The sequence below is a fragment of the Nipponia nippon genome, unplaced genomic scaffold (assembly GCF_047370975.1).
Source record: "Nipponia nippon isolate SJK-2023a ecotype South Korea unplaced genomic scaffold, ASM4737097v1 scaffold_2, whole genome shotgun sequence".
Taxonomy (NCBI): domain Eukaryota; kingdom Metazoa; phylum Chordata; class Aves; order Pelecaniformes; family Threskiornithidae; genus Nipponia; species Nipponia nippon.
Window position 1 is genome coordinate 68,058,839 of NW_028262336.1, and position 25,087 is coordinate 68,083,925.

The window sequence follows — 25,087 nt, forward strand, 5'->3', positions numbered from 1 at the left end:
AATTAAGTTAACATAACATTAAAGATGGAAGGATCTTTTGGTAGTTTGAGAGGGAAGATTACATGTGCCCATCAATTTTTACCAATACACTCGCTCTGTGAAATAAACACATATAAATTTTATTCAAACCTATCTGAAGTGTTATTCCATTTTTTATTTCTGCTTTTCCTATAGAAACTTGAGAAAATGCACACATATGTCCTGATCCATTTAAATATTTGTCCTGAGTCAGGGGCAGGTTACTGTCCAGTACTTATGATAGTAATCCTATTTTTCCTATTCTCTCATTTGCTCTTTTTTGAAAGCTTACTGTTGATAGGTGAGTAGCAACTCACATATATCTGATTATTATTGAAACGCTTCTGAATCTCATAAAGCAGGCTGCTATCTGTTAGCTCACTCAGAGAAGCCAGGTCATCATTTGGAGCTGGAGGCATTAGCTTGATCTAGAAAACACAAATTAGAGAAATAAAGTAACTTCACAACCAGTCATTCTGTACTGTAATGTTCTAACCCAAAATATAAACCTAGATCACTAGAATTTATGTAAAAAAATGCATGAGGAAACCAGAAAGTTGTCACTCCTCCCAAACAATTATACATCATTAATCTTTTAAGCAAGAAAAGGACATAAAAAATTATTATCAATGTTAAGGTGTATCAGTGCATGAGTCTGATGGGCTCTTAAGAACACAGACCCCTACTAAGTGCCATTTGCTATCCCTGAACACATAAAGATTCCCAGCTCAAATGCAATTCTGCTCTCTTCATTAAATGTTTATGGCAGAACAAATCAAGACTATAAAAATTAGTGCACTTGTAAACTATTTATTGCACAGTATTTAACAAAGCTCTCATACTACTCTTCATCACAGAGCATTTAAAATTCTATTAGAATTTTTCCTGCAGAATAGAAGTTAATAAGATGTGGGAATCATGTTGTCAAGGAGACCAGAAGAGATTCAGAAGCTGTGACTTTAGCCAAAAGTGGTGAATGAAATGAGCTTAACATTTTCGAGATTTAGAAGGAATAATATAAGCCCTGCAAGGTAAAGTAAATGCTAAGGAAACCAAAACAAAATCCAAAAGACAGAATAGGAGGCAGAAGAAAAAAGAGTAAGTGATAAGTGAAATTGGATTAAAGACAAAATAAACATTGATACGTTAAGCAGTGTGCTTGTAAATTATGATCTCAACTTAAAACGCAAGTTGATTCCTTTTTTATGTCAGCCCGAAGAAAAACATTTTTGCATCTCAGCAGAATACCTAGAAAGAGAAAATTCTCATGTGAATGATGGTAGAACTATTTGAATCGTTTGGAGTTTACTAAAATACTCTCTTGGTGTCTGTTTGAGGATGGACAATGAAGATGGAATTCTTTGTTCTATTCTACTTAAGATGAAGGCTCAGGAGAAAAGCAGACACTGCCTTTTCTTGGAGAACAACTCGGCACCCTCAGCCTCTGGCAGTGGCACGTGGCAGGAATTCAGTGATAGAAGCAGCAAGCAGACGGGGAGATTTTGGAACGAACACAGTATTTAATACTGGGGAATCTGATCCCAAACTTCTGAACTTCTATTGATTCCATAGGTTCAAGGGCCAGTTCAGAAATCACAGTGCTTTGGGTTCTCTTCCTGCACTTGTCAGAGCTGCATGGTGTGATATTGCTGAAGAACTTCATCTTAATGAAATAAGACTAACAATCTCTCTTTGTCTCAATGTTTCCAGATTCTTGAAATGTACATACGAACACGTACACAGGTTGCCTGCTATATCTGTCTGTGTCTTTCTGTCTACCTGTTCTGCAGATGTATTCCTCACCCTATTAAAGTGAATGCAGATTTTTCTGTCATACAGAAGATGGCATTTCTTGCCTTTTTTTTTAATCATGGCAGTTCGATGTAAGGCTAGCTAGAATTCCACTCAGAAAAAAAACAGTAAATTACATTTTGACATTTGTTTTTGATGATGCACATTGAAATAGAACAAAATTAACAAAAAAATTTCAAGAACTTAAAAAAGTTTCTTGTAGAGGGAAAGCAGATGAAAGACTGAAGCCTGTGGCTTCCTTCCCTTATTAGTGTGTTCACCTGGCTCGCAGGAACAAAGCAGGCATAGGTCTTTACTATACTCCCTTGTGTGCTATCAAAACTCAGAACACCTGTGCCAGAGAATGAGCTTCTCTTAATCTATCTCTATAAAGATTAAACATACACTAGGCTAGAGATAAATGTCTCTATTTGTGAACAAAAGAGGGGTTTGGATTCAAACACTGCCTTGGGGTTCTCCATATTTTGTGAACTGTTAGCACACTTCCTTGTACGTTCTTGGCTCATGGCAGCTGGCACTCATGCAGATAACACCTGGGTATCATTCAGGTCACATGTCAATGGTCATTTCCCATAGGCTGTTTGGGCAAAGCCCCATCTTTTGAGGGAGAAGAGTTTTGTCTTATGGATGTGCATGGACCCATCCCACATATCCCTAGGCCAGAGAACAGACCCTGGCTTGTTTTTATTTCATAATCTAGGTATAGCCACAGATGCTGACTCTATACATAGCTGGTTAGAAGTATGAAGTGCTCAGTTAAAGTCCAAGTAAGGGAATTGAAATCTTTTTCCATTAACTTTTTTTTCTATGAAGTTTAGGATTTGGTGATTCAGCATTTTCTAACACTCTTTGCATCAAAATTCACAGCTCAATGAGCAAATAAATCACATAGAAATTAGAAACTCTAAATGCATTAATGTCACAACTAATTTGACCTGGGAGTAAACATGATTTACATTATGACAGTAACTTATTTGTGGGCTCCTTCAAATTCTATTCTTCTGTCTACTTTTCTGAGCATACAGATGAGTTTTCTCTATTTTTTCGCCTCCATGCGTGCATCTGGCTATCATACTGATTGCATGATGCATATTTTACAAGACATAAAAGAAAAATAGCCATAAATACAGTATAAGTTCCAATATAGCTATGTGTCTGGAAGTTATTAGTTTTTGAGGTTTTTGTAGTGCTAACATGAAGATTCCTATTTCCTCATTTAAATTACATATACTTAACAGCATTCACAATCTGCTCAGATAACAATCTCTAATGTTTTTTATTTTTTTAAATACTTGTATCACTGAAATAAGTATGCATTCTATCTCTTATGTGTAATATTATGATATACACAGTTGTCCCTTGTGTATGTGGTGATACTAGAACAATCAAAAGGGCACCAGGGGATACTCTATCACACAGTTCATATGACAACAATATGTAAACAAGAATTATAAGCCAAAGACAAAATATTTTTTTTAAAAAAGACCCAATTAAGAAAAAGAAAAGACTTAATCTATATTTGTTTGTGGCATGAAGCACATAATTCAATTCCAGGCCAGTAATTTCAATCTGCTATCAGAAAAATATCCTCCCCAGCTGAGAGGAAGAGAAATTGCCAGCTATGATAAAATTCTGGAAATTATTCATACTGCTTGCTTTGTTTGGCAGCACACACTTTGACATTACAGGTGATCAAAGAACATTTTTTACCTAGGAAAAAGCAAAAGATAATACAGGCCAAGAGAGACCAGACCCAAAATGCTTTATCAATGTAGTCATTTGATCCCCATCTCCTATCCCTCCTGTAACAAAAATCTTACTTCATGAGAAATAATATTTTGTTAAGGCTCTTTTTCATTATTTTTGCAATTAAAAAATCCTGAGGCTACGTATAAATTTGAGCTGTTAGTTTTCTCAAAGCCAAAAAAGTTACGAGCTTTCGCTATTAAAAATGCATGTTTCAGATGTAATAAGATGAAATTTTTCTCTCTGATCCCCCAATAAAGGCCTAATCTGCATGCCATATTGCCTAAGAATGTATGAAATTTCTGACACAAAGCATAAGAAATGTCATGCTGATCTATTTCAATAATATATGAACATAAAATCCAAGTAATCACTCCACATATCCTACTGAAAAATTAAACAGTACATGCTTACTTTGAATGTAGTTTGGAATGCAACTGGTAAGAATAAAAGATAGTGAAACTCATTAGAATTAGTATACCCAAGAGGCAGGGATAGGGGGAAGAGATTGTTCAAAGCTTTCCTTTGGTATCAGCACTAAATAAATTTTTACTTCCCAAACTGTGAAATAAAAAAAAAAAGTGTTACTTGGAAATATCATCTCTGAAAACTACGTTCTACATATTTTATATACAAATATGGATATAATATACATACACCTACAGTTCAGAATGAATGGCAAATAGTATAGAATACAGTCCCCATCCTCACAGGGTAACAAAAAATACATTAACAAGAATATTCAAAGTACACAGAAATTTTGGTCTTGATTACTTTTCTTCAACTATGGCAGTTTTTGCTGCTTCTTGATTCTTGGCCAGAAGCCAACTTGTGATAGGTATCTCATATTCCACAAGAGAAGGGAATGGAAGAAACAAAGCACTGCTCATAGTAAGCAATATGTTTAAGTTAGCAGCTTAATGCAGCTTAATGTTCTGTAAAACTGAGACTGCCAATAAATACAAGCAAGCAACATTAGCAAGAACATGCTGAAACAAGAAATACCTATGATGGAAAGGCCAGTTTCCAGGATCACAATTATGTCACTTCAAAAAAGAAAAAAACTCATATTTTCATTTGACAAAGTATGGGACTTCTTTAGTTTACTAAAATTAAATTGTTTCCTGAAGTGATTAAACTGTTTTACCCTCTTTTGTCCATAAAAGCCAAAGCTTATTTAGCCCTTGCCAACTGAAAAGTTCTGTTAATCTATGATTTTTTTTTTTTTTAATGTAACCAGTCATTTAAAAACACAAGAGCTGAAATAGCACAGTTTCTAACCTATCCCATGTTAATGCTGATTTCCCAGATAGGACTGTTCCTGCTTATTAATTTCCAAGAGAGTATCATTCCTTATTCAGCAACTGCAGATATTGGGTGAGGTTTGTAGTTTCCACTGCTTCTAAAAGACCACAGCATACACACGTTCCTTCTAGCTCGTGTAGAGCAGAATTTCACAGAGAGTTTTCTGCAGTAATTTCTCAGCTAATGGAGCTAAAAGAGATTCACCTTTAATTCTGCTGTCTTGTCTTTGAATTGTAACTGTTGTGGGAAGTTGCACTGAATGTATTGTAAAACAGCAGGAAGAGTAAAGTTTTGAAAACTTGCCTTGTGACCCTGAAGTGACTCTAGATCATGGTGGAGGAGAAAACTACCAGCCTGAAAACCTCTGGTTGCTCTTTCTCACCCGGGAGATTAGCTGCTCTTCTTCCAATCAGTTTCTTGCATATATTTTACTGCACAAACTGTAAAGCAAAAGTCTAGCCTAGAGATAATGAAAACTTGAATAATTTTAGCTAGGTCTGCACCAAAACAGATCCAAGCAGAAGGAAGTATATATGTTCTTGTCCACACTCCAGTTGAACATCTAGAAGCAAGTGATAGTCTCAGTGAGACCCTAAGCTAAACACCTTGCTCTCTTTTCCTACAATTATTGGAGGGTTGCTTCTAATAGGGTTGCAAGCATTTACTTTTCTGACTAGCAGTGCTTCTCTTTTGAATTGACTGTGTTTTTATCACATCACTGCACAGTCAGCAAGGCCAGGAATTTTATGACATGAAAATAAGATGTAAGCCAAGTGCAAAACACTTTGTGGTATCTTCTGACTGAAGAGGGAAATGAGTGCTGTATGGGATTTCAAAGCTGAGGACTTTCAGGGATGGACTTGTACGATGGACACATGAACTCACTGATTGATCTCATATGATTAACACATTCCTCTGAAAAGCATTCAAACAAAAAGCAGTGGAATGCGCATGATTCTGCCAAGACAGTTATGCAGGTTTTTTTGAACTGAACACAGTTTAAGTGGAATCAGTATCTTGCTCCTTTGTTATGCTTCAAACTCACAGTAAATTATTTTAAATGGAAAATCGCCCCTCCATCCCCCCAATTCTAAAGCAGTTTTTCTCTTAAATGGCTAAATACTTCTGGAATATGTGTTTCCCAAATACATGTAACAGAAAATAAAACCCCTTGTACCAAAAAAAACCCCCACAACCAACCAAAACAACATTTAAGTCTTAAACATTCGCAGTTAGGACATGCCAGATTTACAAGCAACAGATAATTGCCTCCCTTTGTATTCACCCTATATGCTGAATGAGATTGTGATCCTGCGGAGAAAACTGTAAAGGGATATCCAAATAATCAGTGCCTGTATCCTAATGCATTAGCACAAGAAAGGGAGTTAACAGTGCAGCTGTAAATCTGGCAATTCCGATCTTTAAATTACAGTCACTTTTTTTGCAACATAATATTCCTTCGACATTCTTTTTGTCTTTGCAGTCTCCCAGGTTGCGTTTCTTTCCTTTGTAAACCGAAGTTGGAGACAAGAGCACGCTTTGGGCAGCGCTAACACTTGTCCCTCCCCTGTTGAGAACCCTGAATAGAGTTGGAGGAGCTCTGAGCCCTCCAACTGCCACAGCCCCTGACCTGCCGCCAGCAGCTGGCAGGAAGCAGCTGTTCAATCTGCAGAGAGGGAACTCTTTGCAGGGCCAGACTGATTGCAGGGAGTGATCAAGGAGACAAGGCTCCACAGTGCAAATGACACTGCTGTGTGGTGAGGGGAAAAAAATTGCTATGGTCTTCAGCTTCATTAAGTTTACCATTTCCAGACCTAAGCCCTAACAAACGTTTCAAGAAACTGCATGCCATTACCTGTTCAAGTTTGGTTGTAGTGCTCACAGGGACATTTTCAGAAGCACTGTCTTGAGATTGCTGCTTACATAAGCCTTTAGCTGCATCTTTAAACATGGTGTCTTTCTCCAGCAAACTGTCTTGCTTGGCAATTGGTAAAGCCAGGGGATTGCTGCAAAGAGAATCAATAAAGCAATCAGACTCCTCCTGAAGATGTCAGACAAACGAAAGATTGCCAAATGCGGGTGGCAAAACCACAGAACCGATACAATTCAGGGCTGAGACACTAGTTCCTGGTCCAAGTACAAAAAAGAAATCGGTGAGAAATAAACTGTTTACATAGGCTGGTCTGTTCCCAAAGACACAGAGCAAAACACTTTGATTTAAAATTCACCTTTATCCATATCTTTTCTGAAGCAGAACTGAGCAAGCCAAAGAGAATATGCATGAGTCTGCTTTTGACAGCACTAGGCTGGCAAATCAATAGCCAATTTGGAAACTGAATTTAAAATACACAATTAACGTACACAATACTGTTTTGAAAAAGAATATGTTTTAAAATAAGTCAACACAGATATTGCCATTGCGGTTAATGAAATTAAATTTCACCACTTTTTAGCTTACTTTTAATCAGACAATATCCAAGATATATTTTATGACCAAAAGCTGCTTTGAATTTGTGATATGCTAAAAAAACCCAAGCAAACGGCAGACTCCTGAAATTACTGCAATGATACACAATACTCTTCACATATAAGTTAAACCTATTCTTACATGCATAGAGAGGTTTTTCCTACTGACACTTCAGACCATATCACACTTCTGAAAAACAACAATGCCAAAATCTTGGATGATTTTGGCAGTGTTTTACATCCAGAGGAATTAGCGAGGAATCAGCACCAGGAGCTGAGAACACAAACAGCTTAAAAAATAATCGTCTGGGCTCTGACAGTGCATATGAGACAATCTCATTGAGTATACAGCAGCTCCTTGCCAAAATGTGTGCATAATTTCTTTGAAAGGAAATGTGGATTCAATGTGGGAATGTGGGAATAGTGCATTCCACTATGGGATAAAGCCCAGATGTCAAACTTAGTTAAAAAAAATTTTCATTTCTACTCTAAGTTACTTGAGTTTGATTACTGATTATAATAAAGCCAGGATTATACACACAGTTAACTCAAATGAAATGAAGGAGGACCATACCTAACATTGATTTCCATTGTTGTTGGAAACAAAACTGAAACACAGACATAGTTTTAGAAAGGTACAGTCCTAAGCAACGGCAAAGCACTTTCCAAGCAGAATTCATTGGAAAACAAATCAATGTAGTTTCCCATTGGAAAAAAATACATGAACAAACCCTTTCTTTTGACAAAACCCTCAGTCTGCAAACATCAAAAGAATTCGTTTCAACATTTTGTAATGAAATATATACAATTTCCTTTCTAATGATGTTTTGCTTTAGACATTTTAATGTACAATGTCTAGAGGAACACTAGTGAAAATATTGGGTTTTTTTACTGCTTTGATTGACCTAAGATAAATTTGCCATAAATTTGTTTACCAAATGTCACATGGACAAAAGATCCAAGAGCCAACTGGTTTTGCCTTTTTTCTTGATTTGGATTGCAGAACAGAAAAGCCATTAGCCAACTCTTTTCATGAACTTGGCAATTAGACGACATAGAATAAGAGATATCAGTGATTAGACGGTAGAAGAAATGAAATAGCTGTGACACCCACAAGCAGAAATGTCTTATACTAATTCACATTTTACCCAGGCTCAGAATTGAACAAAACATAATTAAATACAAAGTTTTCTTTTTGAGTAGTCTTTTGCTATTGTCCAAAACTGCAAAAATTCCTTTGGTCTGAATTATATTTAAGATTTAATCACAGACAAAGAGAAGAGAGATTTAAAGAAAGGTATAAGCCAAATTAATTCAACTATTAAAAACTGAAGCACTGCCATTTATAACTTTTTATTATTCATGTGATGTTTCTTTTAAATTGTGAAGATCTAGGATTTTTTTGCTGCAAAGCTGAACCTTACCCATTTAATCTTACCATTTTTGCGTTAACTACACAACACACATTAGAAACACTTCTTAAAATTCAGCTGTGAACTCCTCGCAACCAAATAAGCTTTTTAGGTGTCATAAAAGAGAAGTAGGTTGTAAATCACAGCAAAGTGTGGGGAAAAAAGGTACCTACTGTTTCCATAGATGCGTTTTGAACTTAAGAGGACAATAATAACATGACTTAACAGGCGTGTTCCATGTGTTGATGTACAGGAGAATAGCCTATCAATTATGTACATTTGTGAGATATTAATAGGACTTTTGATAATGGAAATGCTGACATATAATTCATATTACAACAAAAATGTGAATGATTACAAGAAAGAAAAAACTTATTAAAATTACTCCAACAGTTCATTATGACTCATGTTCAAGAAGACATTGTGAGAAATAAAACAAACCGAAAGAAAATGTTTCCAGAAAACAGTGGTGTTTTAGAAAAATATTTCTATTAACATTCATATGTATTTCTGCCAGTCACAAGATAAAGTCAAGCAATGCCATTGAAAACTGAACTACAGGACAGCACAAGAAAAGATTTTATGTTAATGTAGGCAAATGGATTAGCATGAAGTGTCTTCTTTTATGAAAATTAATGGATAATTAATAGATAATTAACCACAAAGGGAGACTTAAGCCAAAATAATGTTGCATAATAGACAGGAGGGAGAGTTATCTAGGGTAATCTGATTTGAACAAGGTAAGACTGTTGCTATTGGCATACCTAACTGGGAAAAACTCTTGCATGTTATATGGAGGAATAGTCATTTTAATATTTAGGTGTATAAGTCATCATATATGGAATGAATTTGAAGTTTGTGTAGGGTTTTTTTTAGATAAATAGATGCTTTTCTGTAAGTTGCCATCCTCTAGCATGTCCTTCTTTTTAAGAAAAAAGAAATACAAAAACCTGGGAGCTGCCAATCAAATAATTGGCAGTTTTATCATCAATATTTGAATTACTACTGCAGCTTATAGCTTGGTAGAAAGATGTTATAAAAAGCATTATATCAAGGCAGATGCTGCAATGACATTTTCATGGGCTCTTTGAGCTTATAGCTTTTGTTGGAGAGAACTTCTGTTACTGTAATCCTTCTGCAGGCAATTCTGAGATCCTCCAAACAATTTCTAAGCCAGTTAACATCTGTAAACTGCATAATCTCTGAAATTTCAGTCTAAAAAACTTTTTAAAGTTACATAACAGAAACTTCAGAATGGATTAAACACTAGAAGAGTGTTGGAAACAACTAGAATAATTGAGATGCAAGTTGCTACATAAATGGTTAAATGGAAATGGTCTGTAAGAAGAAAAATGTAATCTCTTTTCTGCTTTGTTGTCTCAAACATATCTGTGTATATTCTATCTTACTTTACACTCTTCTGCTGTTTTTGAAACACATCCATTACTATAATTAATATTTACTTACTTAAATATGTATCAGAAAATATATAATGTGATTAAGGTAGCATTACTTTGAGAATAAGTTCCTAATTTTGTAGTATTTATTACTACCTAGATGACTGCACTATCTGTGGGCTTAGGGACTATTTCATCAAGAAGAGTTCTACAAGTACATGTACTAAACTGGATGTGCAGTAGTGATCATTGCAGCCATATCACAAGTCTAAAGTCACCTTTAAACAGATACAGCCTATTTAATTGCCTGAACTATAAGCTATGTCAATTAACGTATTCTGGTGCAGGTACTTTTTCCAGTGGAGTAACAGAATTTCTTCTGATTGTACCACTAGAATTAAAACTGGCAAAACTTTACAGCATAGACCTTAGGTTTGCTGCATTGGTCAACCTTCAAACACCTCATGACATTAGTAAAATTCTGTCCTTTAGCTAATTTACTTGGTCAACCTTCAAAGAAACTCATACTGGTAGAAAGGAAAGACAAATGTTGATTATATGACAATGTGGTCTCCAATATGAAACCAGCTCCCTGCTCATTGACCTCTACTGCCACCCATTTTCATGGGCTAGGTTCTACCATTTTATTCATATATGATAATGCTTTAGCAAAACAGTAAGAAACACTCAGATAAGGTGGTAATGCATTAATTAATAATGCATCACAAACACATTTGTAAATCCTTATAATGAGATGCTGTAAAAATTTATACCATGCAATGAACAAAGTGCATTTCCTGCAAATTACTGTACTGGGCATAAGCTGCAAGGTTTTGGTAGCAAAGGGGCTGCAGGGGGGTCTCTGTGAGAAGAGGCCACATGCTGCCCCATGCTGGATACAGTTGATTTCAGACGGCCCTGCAATGGACCCACCACAGGACACAGCTGAGCCCATTGGCAAAGCTGGTGGTGCCTCTGTGAAAACATATTTAAGAAAGGGCAGAAAATGCCACAGGGAGAGAAGAAGAGGGAACAAAAAGAATCAGAAACAAAAGAGGGACCACCAAGGTCAGAGGAGTAGGAGGTGCCCTACATCAGAGCAGACACCACCACCCTACGAAGTAACTTCAGTTATTTGTCTCTGCTGCTGCTTCCTTCTCGCTCTTTTCCTGTGTGGCACATGGAGGAGCCACGCTGGCAGAGGTACACCCCTGGAATGACTGCAGCCCGTGGATAGGTCCACACCACAGCAGATATTTCCCTGAAGGCACTGTGGCCCTTGGAGGAGCTACACTGGAGCCGGTACACCCCCAAAGGTACTGCAGCTTGTGGAGGACCCATGCCAAAGCACAGGAAACAAGCAAGAAGGAAGGAGTTGCAAAGAGAAATAACTGCAACCCTGCCCTGTTGAATCCTGAATCCGTCACTGAAGGGATTAAGTGTAACTTGCAGCAATAACAAGGGGGAAGAGAAGAGGTGCTTGGAGTGAAGTTAAGCTTCAGAAAGATGTTTTCCCTAAGTGTATAAATGTTTGCTTCCTTTTTTGCTTTCCTTTTTCAGCAGTATAAATCTAACGACAAATTTGTAACTGCCTGGACCTGTATCATTTTATCTGTTATTGCACATATTATTTTTACTTTCAGGACTTGTCCCTGCTTCTCTCATAAGCAATGGTAGTTTTACTACACTATTCCCATCTACCTTAATAAAAGGATGTTTGGGTCTACAGTATTAACCTCTAATAATTCTGCTAAGGCAACCACAGATAATTTTACTGGCAATTATAACAATGTATTTTATTACTCATAATCTATATTTATAGAATTAAGATTGACAAAAAGAGATGAGTGACACAAATACAAAAGATGATTCAGTAGTTTTCCAAAATGAAAGTTACTTGACCCATCAAATCGCACAGAATCACAGAATCACAGAATGCTTGACTTTGGAAGGGACCTCTAGAGGGCATCTTGTCCAACCCCTTTGCTCAAGCAGGGACACAAAGAGCTGGTTGCCCAGGACCACGTCCAAATGGGTTTTGAATACCTCCAAGGACACACAGACAGAATTCACAGATTTACATATACAGTTCAAATGATAATCTGGCCTCAGTGCATCAGTCTTAACAACAGAAACACTTACAGTTTACTGGAAATTGTGGGCAGATCATGGATGATCTCTTCATATGGCTCTTCTTGAGATAAAGTAGAAACAGCTAAAGGGTCTTTCATTTTTTCCTCCCAAACAATTTCAGCCTTCAGAAGCATTTCCTCAATAAACTCAGAAGCTGCAACATCTAAGACATTGGAACACCAAGATATCAGACAAAGAAAACAGTGCAGAAAAGCTCCTTTCAGTTCAAATCTCTAGATCGGATTAAGATCAAACATCCGGCTAGATAAAATGAAAATAATTGCTCAGATATTGATCATAAAATAATACTTGAAATTACTAAGAAAACAAAGGCAAAGAAAATTCAGTATGGAATTAAGTTGTCATTTGCAAAATGTCAAAACCATTCTCACTGTTTAGTGAACTGAAGTATTATTCAATAATAGGACTTCAGGAAAAGCAACACAACTGTTTTCAACTCTGTATTTCAATGAAAACATGTACTGAAATCCTTTTCAAACCTTTTACATTTCTACAAACTAGAGGTATATGTCTTGCACATACAGAAGTGCTGAAATCAGTTGTGTTTGCAGACTGGAAGTATAGTTAACTCAACTGTGTTAAATTCATACTAAATGTGGTTAGCTGGCTGTATTGTTAGATAATCTCAGTTTAGTCCATAGCCTTTTATACAAACAAAAACTGGCATGTATCTAACCACAAACAACTTTCCTGAGGTTAAGTGTCATGAAGTTCCCTGTGAGTGTATTTGTAGGTGGCACATTATTTGAGGCATAACATATCTCAGTGTAAGTATTATGCAAAGGAAGTTTCTGCTCATAATCTGACAGAAAGATACTATTTTCTACATTACTGGTTTCCTTCTTCATTTTATCCTAGGCATAGAAGGTTGAACAACCATATATTTCTTCTCTCCAATGCTGCTACCTAGCATTACTGCATTAGCCCTGCTTTGATCACTGGGTTAGACCAGTTGACCTGAAGTCCCTTCCAACCTAATGTATTCTATAATTCTGCTATCTTTAGAGCCAGTGCTTCAGCTCCCTGTTGCTATCTGGTCTAAGAAGGTGCCTTCTTCTGTGGGAAACAACAGGTGTTACACTTGAAAACTGGATGGTGAATTTGTTTTCAGTCAACAGCTATAGAGATTCCAGTTCATGAGGCTATGTATTATCATCAGTTGAGACAGAGAAATGAACTCATTAAGAAGTCACCAAGGAAGTGTAAATGCAGCTACCACCAAGGCACTGAAGAACTTACAAGGAAGAAACATAACTAAAAATAAACAGGGAATGCAACAAATGGAAAAACATGCTATCACGTGATATGACATCCTGCATGATCTTGACTAGCAGTTCTCAGCAATATATGACAAAACGTATGTACACACACGCATATGTGTATATAGCTCTACACACTATATAAACTATAAGTATACACATATATATATGTGTGTGCCTGTGTGTATATAACTAAGAAAGCAAGAAGGAAAGAAAACAGTGTCACAGTAACCCATACATACATAATATACATGGATTTTCACCTACCTGAAGGCTTTTCATTATTGCAATTTAGAAGATTGGGATTTGCCCAGTGCATCAAGAGCAGCTTCACAAGGTTAGTCTAAAATGGGCAAAAACAGAGGTGTTTGAAATGGCAGAAGTAGGACAGGAGCAGTATACTTGTCGTTCCGTTTACTCATTCCTTCCTGCACTAGCTGAAATCATATGATAAACCATAGGCAACACCTCCAAAACACCACCTTCTGCAGGTACTACAGACATTGGTATATATCATAAAAGGCAGAATAAAATACAGTTCTTGTATGATTTCAGCGTACCCTCAGCATAACTCCACCCCCAAAGTCTCCATCCTTACACGTGTAAAAAAATCCGCATCAGTAAAGAAAAAAACTAACCCTCCATCACCACCTGTCATGACTTAGATCACAAATATTTCTTTATTCCTAACTAATTCAACATCTGTGAACCTTCACTGCCAAAGGGGTCTGACTCACAGCCATTCTGGAAGTAAATCTGTTCTCTGTCAGTAGTAGAAATGGGCACATTTATCTTATGCTTACCAAATCCATTTAACGTATTAGTAATGGTAGCAATTATAGTAGAGTATAGTTGGGTAGAGTATCATATAATGAAAAAGTCTAAAACATATTTTTCAATTCCTGCAAGAATGCTGCAAGCAACTGTTTTTAGTGAGCTCTTCTATTGCTGCACTGAAGTCTAGAAATAATTCTCCATCAAAGGCTGTAGTAATGTCTACCCTGATAAACTGGTTGGTCAGAAAGGAGGAATAAACTGCACAAGGAGCAAAAAATATATTTAGAATATGACTATAGAGCTCAACTAAATGAGAGAACTGTTTGCACTTTTGGATACATGCTAAAGCAAACAGAATTTATAATGTAAATATAACCAATAGGGGAGGCCAGGATGAGCACAGGAGAAAGTAAGCTGTGCAGAAAAGAAAGGATTCTTCAAGCAGAAGAAGAGAGCTACAGATAAATAAGACCTGAATTGGAAGGCGGCTAAGGGAAAGGATAGTAATTTGGCATCAAAACAAGCAATAAATAAATAAATGAATAAAGGCTGAAAAGGAAGGAAATCATTGCAATAAAAATAACAAAATTCAGTATGGATTCAGTGCACAGGAGGCGACTTACTACAAAAGACCATGATAAGGAGGAATCAGTTAAATGCAAAAAAACCCCCAAACTTCTAATCACAGAAAACCAGGAAAATATTGTTGCAAATTTCTACAGAAATAAAAAGATCTTGCTCTCCTCAGCTTTCTAATGCTTTTCCATTCTGACAGTAACAGCAGAAAATTCAGTAAACTGTGGAAGCAGGGAGGAAGCCATAACAAGTTTATTTCCAAATCCAATTAGCCCTGCTTTCAACTGAGAACCCTGAACACATATATCTCTATGTTTTTTCATTATGAAAAAATGGAGCATACTTAGTCACTGAGCTGACTAAATCAGCAGCAGTTGCATAATCTCGTTAACAGTCATTCTGAAAAGTGGTACTGGTTCTACCAAAGGAGAGGGGTTTTAAATGCACTTTCAGTTTACTAACATTATACAACTTTTTGGGTTACCAAAGTTCTGGATTTATGATGCAATAAGTCCCTTCCATGCTGCAATGTCAATGCTTCCTGCTGCCAAAGAAATAACTCCTGCTGGAAATCCTTGATGCACATCACCAGGACTAAAGTATCCAGGTCACTGCTAATTTCAGTTACCTGCTTTTGGATACACGAAACCGTCTGTGTTAGTTTTAACCTCATTCACTTATGTTTTAGAAGGAGTATTTTAAAATCCAATTGCCAGATCTTCAGAACTGTGCCTAACAGTAGAAATATTTGTAGAGTAATTACAGCAAATTATCACTATCCAAAAGTATTTCAATTGCAGAGTTACAAATAAAGTAGATATGACTATGTTAAGAGAAACTGCAATATCTAATGAAATATTATAGACCCTAAGAATAAAATGGCTATATATTTTGATTCTTATTTTCCAGTGTTGTCTTTGCCAATTCATACAAATGAAGAAGCCAGAAGCTTTTTCACCAAGCCAGAAGCTGCTTGCCCTCATTTTCAAAGGCCTTCATAAGCCTTTCATGCTTTATCTATTCCCATTCATTCAGCATTCAGACTCCAGTTCCCACTTCACATCAGTCTGTGATACATTTTCCAGTACTTATTTCTGTGCTTTTTCTAGGCACCTTATACTAGTAAGGAAGTCTTCAAAACATCTGCAAAACTACATCGTAAACCTTTGTTCACAGCCTGTTCTGATGTGATGCTTGCCAAACAGAAAAACGAGTAAGGTGCTGCCATTTCACCATTCAGGTGGATTGGAAAATGGCTCAATGGCTGGGCCCAGGGCATGGTGATGAGTGGCAAGAAGTCTAGGTGGAAGCCAGTAACGACCAGTGGACCCCAGGGATCAGTACTGGGTCCAATCCCATTCAACATCTTCATTAATGTTCTGGATGATGGGGCAGAGTGCTTCCTTAGCAAGTTTTCAGGTGACACCAAACTGGCAGGAATGGCTGATACGCCAAAGGGTTGTGCTGCCATCCAGGGGGACCTTGACAGGCTGGAGAAATGGGCTGACAGGAACCTCATGAAGTTCAACAAGGAGAATTGCAAAGTCCTGCACCTGGGGAGGAACAACCCCTGGCACCAGTACATGCTGGGGGCTGCCCAGCTGGAAAGGAGCTTTGCAGAAAAGGACCTGGGGGTTCTAGTAGACACCAAGTTGAACATGAGCCAGCAATGTGCTTTGGCCGCAAAGAAGGTTAATGGTATCCTGAGATGCATTAGGAGCACTGTTGCCAGCAGATCAAGAGAGGAGATTCTTCCCCTCTACTCAGTACTGGTGAGGCCACACCTGGTGTACTGTGTCCCTTTCTGGGCTCCTCAGTACAAAAGAAACATGGATACACTGGAGAGAGTCTAGCAAAAGGCCACTAAGACGATTAAGAGACTGGAGCATCTCACATATGAGGAAGGGCTGAGAGAGCTGGGACTCTCGAGGCTGAGAGAACTGTGACCTCTCTTGAGGGAGAGGATTCTTCCCTTCTACTCCGCTCCCGTGAGGCCCCACTTGGAGTACTGCGTTCAGCTCTGGGGCCCCCAACATAAGATTCTGATCTCCATCAGAATCAATTTGTTAGGAAACTTTTAACACTTTGAATATTTATAGACAGGGGAAATTCTTAATGAAAATATATAAAGAAAGATTATATTAATTACAGCTTTACAAGATTAAATAAAAACGGTTTTTGTGCATGTAAAAACTCTGGGCTTGATAAGCAAGACAGAATGCATGATCAGATGTGCAGGCAGACCACCACGGTTATACCAAAAGAGCTAAGTTGGGTTTTTTTTCCAAAATAGCAAATGGAAAAAAAAAAAAAGCAGCCTGCCTACAGTGAACCTGAGCTTTAGTTCTCCAAGGAAACATTACAAGGAAATGAAGTGCAATTCACATTAATGGGAGCAACACTTACTGTCCAGGAGCTACAAAAACATTCACAGATGAAAGGAGAAAACATTGACTGGACATGGGAGCATTGGAATTGAACAGTTCTTTAAATCTAATGAAACATAGAGTGCAACACTGAAAATAAAAAGCTGTTAGGGGAAAAAAGAGCATAAATAAATTTACTGCAATAGGCACTTTATAAAGCCTTCAAATACAATTTCCCCCTGCCAAAAAAGGGGCTAAGTTTTACCACACATTAAATGTTAGCTAAGAAAGCCCAATGCTCAGTTTCAGAAACCACAGGCTTAAGAGCACCAGTGTTGGCCAGCTGACAGACTGTGAGGCCTGTTGCCACAGATAAGTGACTGCAGTGACAGGGTAGGAAATATGAGGCATGAAGGAGTGACAGAGATTCCTCAAGAATCTCCCTACATACTTGAGGCTGCAAAGGCAGCTCCAAACTGCTCTCAAGCCATGTTAGTTTTACTGCTAGTGAATTAGCTGGGGAGCAGAATCAGTGCTCCTGAAAAGTGTCTTCCTCTCCTGTATGGTCAGACATTTTCCTCTGAAGTACTGCACAGGACGCTAGATCTGTGCCAGCAACTGCAAAGGATAAGCTGCTGGCTCTGGATGAGCTTTGAACTCTTGAGTTATTATCCAAGTCCCAGTGCCACTACCTCGGATCATTTATTCCCTTTACCCTTGGAGAGAGACCTGCTTAAGTTGTAAATTCAGAAAGCTGGAGATTTTATGCAAATGTCCTGATGTGCTACTTTGCACAGCAATGAATATGCATCATCCAATTTGCATGCACTCCAACAGTAAATTCCTTCAGTCCTTCACTTTTCTTCCCTGTCAAAACTAACATTTCTCTCCACTCCTCTCTTTCTGTTTCAAAGCTGCACATTTCCTACCATCCTTAGTGACCTGATTCACCATCCATGTTTTGTTCACACAGCCCCATCATTTCTTCCTCCTCAGACTCTTTTTTCTGTGTTTCTTATATCTGAAACTCTCAACTCCTTACATGTATCTCCTCAACTTGTTTTATTCCACTCTTTTATAGGTGCTCTTATTTCTTTTTTGGGACAATGCTATTTTTCTTTTCCTTCTTGACATGCATTCCTCAGTTCTCTTTGACTAAGGCCTTCCCACTCTCTTCCTGGAATTTCCTTCCACCTGCTGTGACTTCTCAGGTTTCCACTCCATTTTCTCTGGATATGGTCCCCAGCATGCTTTCATCCACAGTGAGACAAAGCCATGTAATAGGAAACCAGTGGATCAACAGCCTTGGATCAAAATCAGTATTATTTTGGACCATCAATCTCAGAATAGTGTGTGAAACACAGTGAAATCCCCAAGTATTATTTTAATATCTAAGGTGCTTATCCATTAAACACAACAAAACCCTAGGCAGAACACATAAAATACCATTGGCTACACCATTATTACCTGCAGTCTTCACCACTGAGTAAGATGGCCTACATCAGCATTCATAAGAACCAGTTTTCAATTGCTTATAACGCTAAACTTTACTTCACTGGGTTGGAAAAGTGCATGTTTACCGCACTGTGTGATTTTTGTTAGGCAGTATGCTAGGATTGCTGCCTGTGAGTGCTTATGATTTTTTATTTTTTTAAAAAAATTAGGCAGAAAAATAAATCAACCAAAAATGAAGCACTTCTGGGAGCAGGGTGTGGGAAAATACATTGATCGACCCTTGTGAGTTCCAATGTGTGTATGATTTGGAGACTTTGTATTAGGCAGAAGATGAATTCCATGCGCTGAGAATATTCCTATTTTGTCTGTTTGGAAAATTGTCAAAACAGCCAAATTTCAAACCTGGAAAAAATCATAGCCACCAGATGCTTACAAGACAGTTTTTAGATTATAATGGATAAATCAAAGAGCCCACCTTTGTTAGTATGGTCCACTGTAGGCCTAAATGTTAGTCTAACCAGTATCAGTGGCTCTGTTTAAACATCCACTTGGATGTTTAAAATATTTGCAATAAGAATAAATAAATCAGGGAAGTCGTTTCAATTTTTATTATTACTATTATTATTATTACCATTACTGATGGAATAAATAAGATTAGATAAGTCATCAAGTAAGAAACTGCTTAGAATAACACTGGAGAGATGTATTTAACTAGTTGAATTGGGTCATAATCAGCACTTCACTAAGCATCAAGGACATTGAGAAGAAAAGTTCAGGTTAGGGACCTGTATTCACTTAAGTTACTGGAAGTAAGGTAATTATTTAACTATTAGAGTTACTGTGAATTGAGTTTTGAAGATCATATATTTGTTCTCCATTACATAATAGCATGCATTAGAAGACTGAGTCTCTCTTAAAGCCAAAGTCTCATATGTAAACCCTTAAATAAGTGCAATATCATTCAGAAGTTAAATAGCATTTCCTCTGCAATTGCAAATCTGATCTACTGTTCTGCTCTAGACACAGGAAATGATGTCTGAAACTCATTACAGATCTCCCTTCCTAATACAATATAGATGAGGAAGACATTTTTTCTACTTGAATGCAGAAAAAGGGGACCATAACCACCTGTGGTCAGCAAAGTAGAACAGATAGATTAGAAAAAGTAGGTTGCGGGAATGAGACTAGCGGCAGGGTAGAAAGAGTGAAGGGGGAAAATAGAACAGAGCATGGATAAAATTCTGGACTTTGGAACTAACAGCAAGAAATAAATGAAGTGAAAGAGAGGAAGAAAGATGTGGCAAGGAGCCAGGATGTAGGTAGAGACAGACTAAGCACAAAAAGAAAATGAAATAACAAAGTGACATGGTGAGGAAAAAACACTGAGATTGAACAAGGGAGACTGAGACTGTGAGCAAGAGGGGAAAAGGGATAAGTGTAACAGAAGGGCAGGAAAGTTGGCATGAAGCCAAAGTAGAGAAAAGAGAAAGCTTGGATGAGAACCAGGGAGAGGAGGAGGAGCAGAAGGTGGCTGTGCAAGGAAATTAGGATTGGGATAAAATGTGTGCGGAAAGGACATGAAGCCAGGCAAATGAATGGGACAATAAGGCAACAGAATAAAGACAAGAATGGAACGGAGGCAACGGGACAAATAAGGTTACGTGTGGGAGGAATGAATCATAAAGACTGTGTCTGTTCATACACAGAGCTTGGAATGGAACCCAGGTTCCCCAAGCGTCACCACTACCTTTCTGCATCAGCATGTTTAACATATACGGCCTAAGAGTATGCCTTTTAAACCTCTGGAATAGCTCAAGTAAAGAAGGACAACCTAATGCTGTTTTCAGCTATCTAAGCAAGTGACAAAAGTTACTTAAAAGTTTAGTCTTTACTTCAAGACTGATAACCTACGTGTCTATTTTTCAATCCACCACGAAATTAGATAGAAAAAAAAAAATCGGGGAAAAATATTATGTGATCTTGTGATTAAAGATGCTTATAAGTTATGTTCCCACAGGTTATATATTAACACTACAGAGGGGATCATAATTCTGGCACTTCTCAAAGTTCGTGCCTGAACAGTGTTATTAGATTTCTTTTTCATATATGCCTCTTGTGGTTTAATATATATGTATATATATTTATATGTACGTATACGAGAGAAAGTTACTCTAGCTGGTATTTCAAGGGAAATGAAATTTATATTGATCACTGAGATCCTGCAATAATCAAATAAATATACAATGTAGTCTGTGCACATCTCAGCTTTAAAAACATACAAGTAAACACTGAGAATTTTATAGTAATTTTGTAAATTGAGGTTGCCCCTAGGCTGTATATGAAGCTCAAACTTGTAAGTCTGTTTTCTTACCGTTCCGCATTGTGCGAATCTAGCTTTTATTGCCTTAGTGTTCTGTACCCACAATTAGCATTTGAATCATTTATAGAAACCTGCTGAATATATTGAAAGTGAAAGAAAGATATCACAGGCAGAAATCCCAAAGTGGTCTCTCTGCTTGAGGAAAATGAGTGTAATTTGATCTGAAGGGAAATGATGCTCTTCTACCTGAGTACAATCATGCATGCCAAAGATGAACAAAAAGACTAAAGAAAAGAGGGTGAGATATGTCTGGATAAAACATTCTCTAGAGGATTTTCTGACCATAAATGAAAGATTCCAACTGCTTGACAGGGAAAATATGTATTCCCCAAGTGACTATACTCTATTCTTTCTGAAATACTGAACAAGCACTCCCTTCTTTATGCTCTTCTCATTGAAAACGTGTGGAATGTGCAGAAGTCCAGAAACTGCATTCAAAGGAACTGCTATGGCAATGGCCAAACTTGAATGAGATTAAATATCATTTCCTACAGTGAGTTCAGGTATCACTGAAGCATATTCTAATGACCTGTGTGGATTTTTTTCTATTTTGGGGTCAACACACACTTAAAGAAAAGAAAATGAAACTACAGTTCATAGTTGAGTCAAATGACTAATGTGTTTTGGTAATGATGAGCAAATTAGATCACATAGTAAGAAAGTGTGTTCTCTTAGACTTCAGCAAGAAGTGCAGAGTCCCTTCTATGATCTGAAAGAAATGGTGTGTTTGGATAAACTAACTAGACAGAGGGGTATGATTCAGCCCAAGCAAACGAGCCAAACAAATGTGTATTAAGGGAGAATATACTTGCAGAATGGGAATTTCACACACAAATTTTGAAAATGACACTGGATGTATATAATATGCTAAGAAACATGAGCTAGGCATCTGAGCTCACTAAACATTTTTTATTTATTTGGGATATTTCCAATTTATTAATGGGAAATCCTTGCTAGTGCAGGAGTTACTCTTGGAGAGGCACAGTCAGCAGTTCAACAATTCTCCTATCTTTTTTTTTTTTGACATCACGAAACTGTTAAACCTCAAAGCTAGAGGCTAAATCTGTCTCGCAAAGTAAGAGAGTGCAATGGAGTAAGCTTAAGTATCCCTTATAATCCACACTGCTTAACTGTTAGCTCTGTCCCTGACTGCTTTGGACCACTCCAACCAGCTCTCTAGAAACAAGACTAATCTCCTATAGAGGAAACTAGCTCTAAACAGTATGAATGTGAGCCAGACTGTTGCCTGGCTTAATCTCTAGCCTTCTTTTATTTAGCAGTTTAACAGTTTAGACATAGCCAGCATCCCCCAGGGATGAAATTTTGGGAGAGGCAGTGTTTAAGCTACTGGGAGTCAGCTCTGACCTGCATGCCTCTGATAGCTGGTTTGAAAGGTGACATTTCTGTGATAAACAACAAAGAAACAGCTTGTGCCTGGGAATTGTGCCAAAGTACCCAAGGCAAACGTCAGAGCTGCAGCCTACTCCCACCACAGGGAGGGCGAGTGTGTGCTTTCCTGATCACAGCAGCCTGGAAGATGTCCAGTGGGGACAGCACTACCAGTGCCGATTACTAGCTGTTCACAAAGTGATTGCTGTGCAAAATTCAGATTAGGGGGCCAACCTGAGAAATACAAGTCGCCCTTCCGCAGTTGGTGTCAGTGCCAGCATGGCCAGTGTGGTACCCAAGTGATGATGTGTGCCCCGCTCTGGTGTGCACAGGCAGCAGCCACATATATACCAGCACTCCCCATGCTGCATGCGAATGAGACAAGGGAGTTCAAACTGCCATCAATAACAGTATTAAGAATGTATATGTCCAAAAGGCCCTGTTAAATTTACTTAGGCAACCCTGGCATATTCTAATTTCTTGAGGCTTGTTTTGCTGTCCTCATAATCTGATTTTGAGGAGGGTTTTGTGTGTCACTGATGCAGATTTGCAAATGTGTCAAAGAGGTTATTAACATTCCATCATTTTATTAAGGTAAAATTATTAAGGTAAGCAATTCTGACCTTAATACCTCAATAATATCCATTTTCTGTATAATGTTAGAATCTCAATGTGCATTAAAAATAAAAACTTGCTTTTAGCCCTAATAGTTACAGGGGGGGGAAATGACAACAGTCCTAAGAAACTCAGAATAATCTTGCTCAAAAATATGCCTTTTTTTTTTTAATGCTGTTACCATTATTTTTTAATGTTTGCAGCTGGTAGTATTTCAGTTAATAGTCGGTTGCACTCATTGGTAACCTAATCTGTTCCTGAAAAGCAGAGCCTCATCTTACAAGCAGAGTGACTGACCTTCAGGCAGTAGCCTCAGTTGCCTTATTCTGTACTTAGTAGCCGTATCCTGCACATAACCCTCAAACTCACTAGTAATATCCTGCACTCCTATGCAAGAAAGATGTTCTACTCTGGATCTACACACTCTGGCACTAACAGGACAATTCATTTATCATTCGCCCGTGCTCTTTTTCAATATTTGGACTAATATCATTCTAGCAAATTTTAGATGGTAAATTTGTCCATGAGACTGTTTTTCTTTACAAATATATGTAAAGACAGGTACAGATTTATTTTTTTTTAACATCAGGTAATACATACTGGCACTTAAAACTCTTAGTTATTGCCTGTATGGAAACAATGCAACAACCTACTGCTACGTTTTGCTCTTGATAGGATAGGTATTGTTGTAAGTATTTAACTCTACTCCCACTGTAGGATTCACTCTGTGCATCTTTACGCTGTCTAAGAGTAATGCATCAACTCCATTCCCCCTTTATGATGACTGGGAAGACCCAGCATATCCAGTGGGTGGTTGACCCAGCATATCCAGTGGGTGGCTGACCCATCGTTTGGCTCCTTTGCCCCACACTTTGGTCACACTTACATTTTCTTACTTTAAACTTTAAACTTCAATAGATTCTTCTCTTTTTTTGCAGGTAAAGTAAATTAGTACTACCTCTATTATTGTTATGGTCATACAAATAGCCAAATAAGTTTGTTTTTTTTTTAAAATTTTGTGTATTTTGTATTTCTTTTATTTTTTGCCTTTTGTGTATTTGCAAACATAAGACTGTATATGTATAGAGCTCAGGTCCTTCAACTGAGTCTGGATGTCACTCTAAAACAATATAACAATTTCTTCATAAGACTATCACTACTCACATTTTTTCGTCAGGTAATATGCAAAATGTGTGTATGTAAGGTCTATAACATAAAATAGTTCAAAAACTATGTAATTTGTATAACTAATCCAATTGCATTTTATTAAAGTAAGCAGCTTCTCCAAATGAAAAATATATCTAAATTACTAAGAATTTTATAGGTATTTTATAAACAGGAAAAACTATCAGTCCTTATGACTCATGGAATATAACATTAATTATATATTGCATGGGGTTTGGCTGCAGGTATTGCAGCCACAGTGCTAGTAAACTACTAAACAACAATGGTTTACAAAAGGTTTTTTGAAACTTCTGCGACCAGTCATTAAAGGATCATTGCTTATTATACAAGCTACAAGACAAGTGAAGGCTGTTTTTCTGTTCAGATACATTCCTGGAAGGCAAGAAATCCTCTCAAGAATTGAAAAGAACATCGAACTAAAACCAAATAGATTTTTTTACAGTCATCTAGTACAACATACAGATTTATCACTGTAGTGAATTTTTCAAGTGAGACTTAAAAAAAAACCTGCCACAAAAATGTGTTACAAGAGGGTTAAACCATAAGGGATGGAGTCCAGAATTTATATTAATGACTTTCTCAGGGAACATTAATATTTTTGGCTAAAAAATAACTATTTTCTCATAAATATATTTTAATTTAAAACAAAGTATCCAAATCATGTCTTGACTAAGGTTATTCCCATTCTGCCATACTACTTTTTCCCCAAATAGTAACAATGTTCATATTTGTCTATAATTAATCACTCAAAATGGAATTATAAATATGATATGCA

The 25,087-nt window shown here is 37.3% G+C and overlaps 1 protein-coding gene across 1 annotated transcript in view; it reads right to left on the reverse strand.

Annotated features, from left to right (window-relative positions):
- The window catches only part of MYO16 (myosin XVI), a 399,305-nt gene that overhangs the window by 187,206 nt on the left and 187,012 nt on the right, over nt 1–25,087 (reverse strand). The window contains exons 8-11 of the mRNA XM_087757041.1: nt 13,837–13,912; nt 12,299–12,452; nt 6,737–6,887; nt 336–446 (exon numbers count right to left, since the gene is read on the reverse strand). Of these exons, the coding sequence (XP_087613167.1) occupies nt 336–446; nt 6,737–6,887; nt 12,299–12,452; nt 13,837–13,912 (492 nt within the window). The remainder of the gene's footprint in view (nt 1–335; nt 447–6,736; nt 6,888–12,298; nt 12,453–13,836; nt 13,913–25,087) is intronic.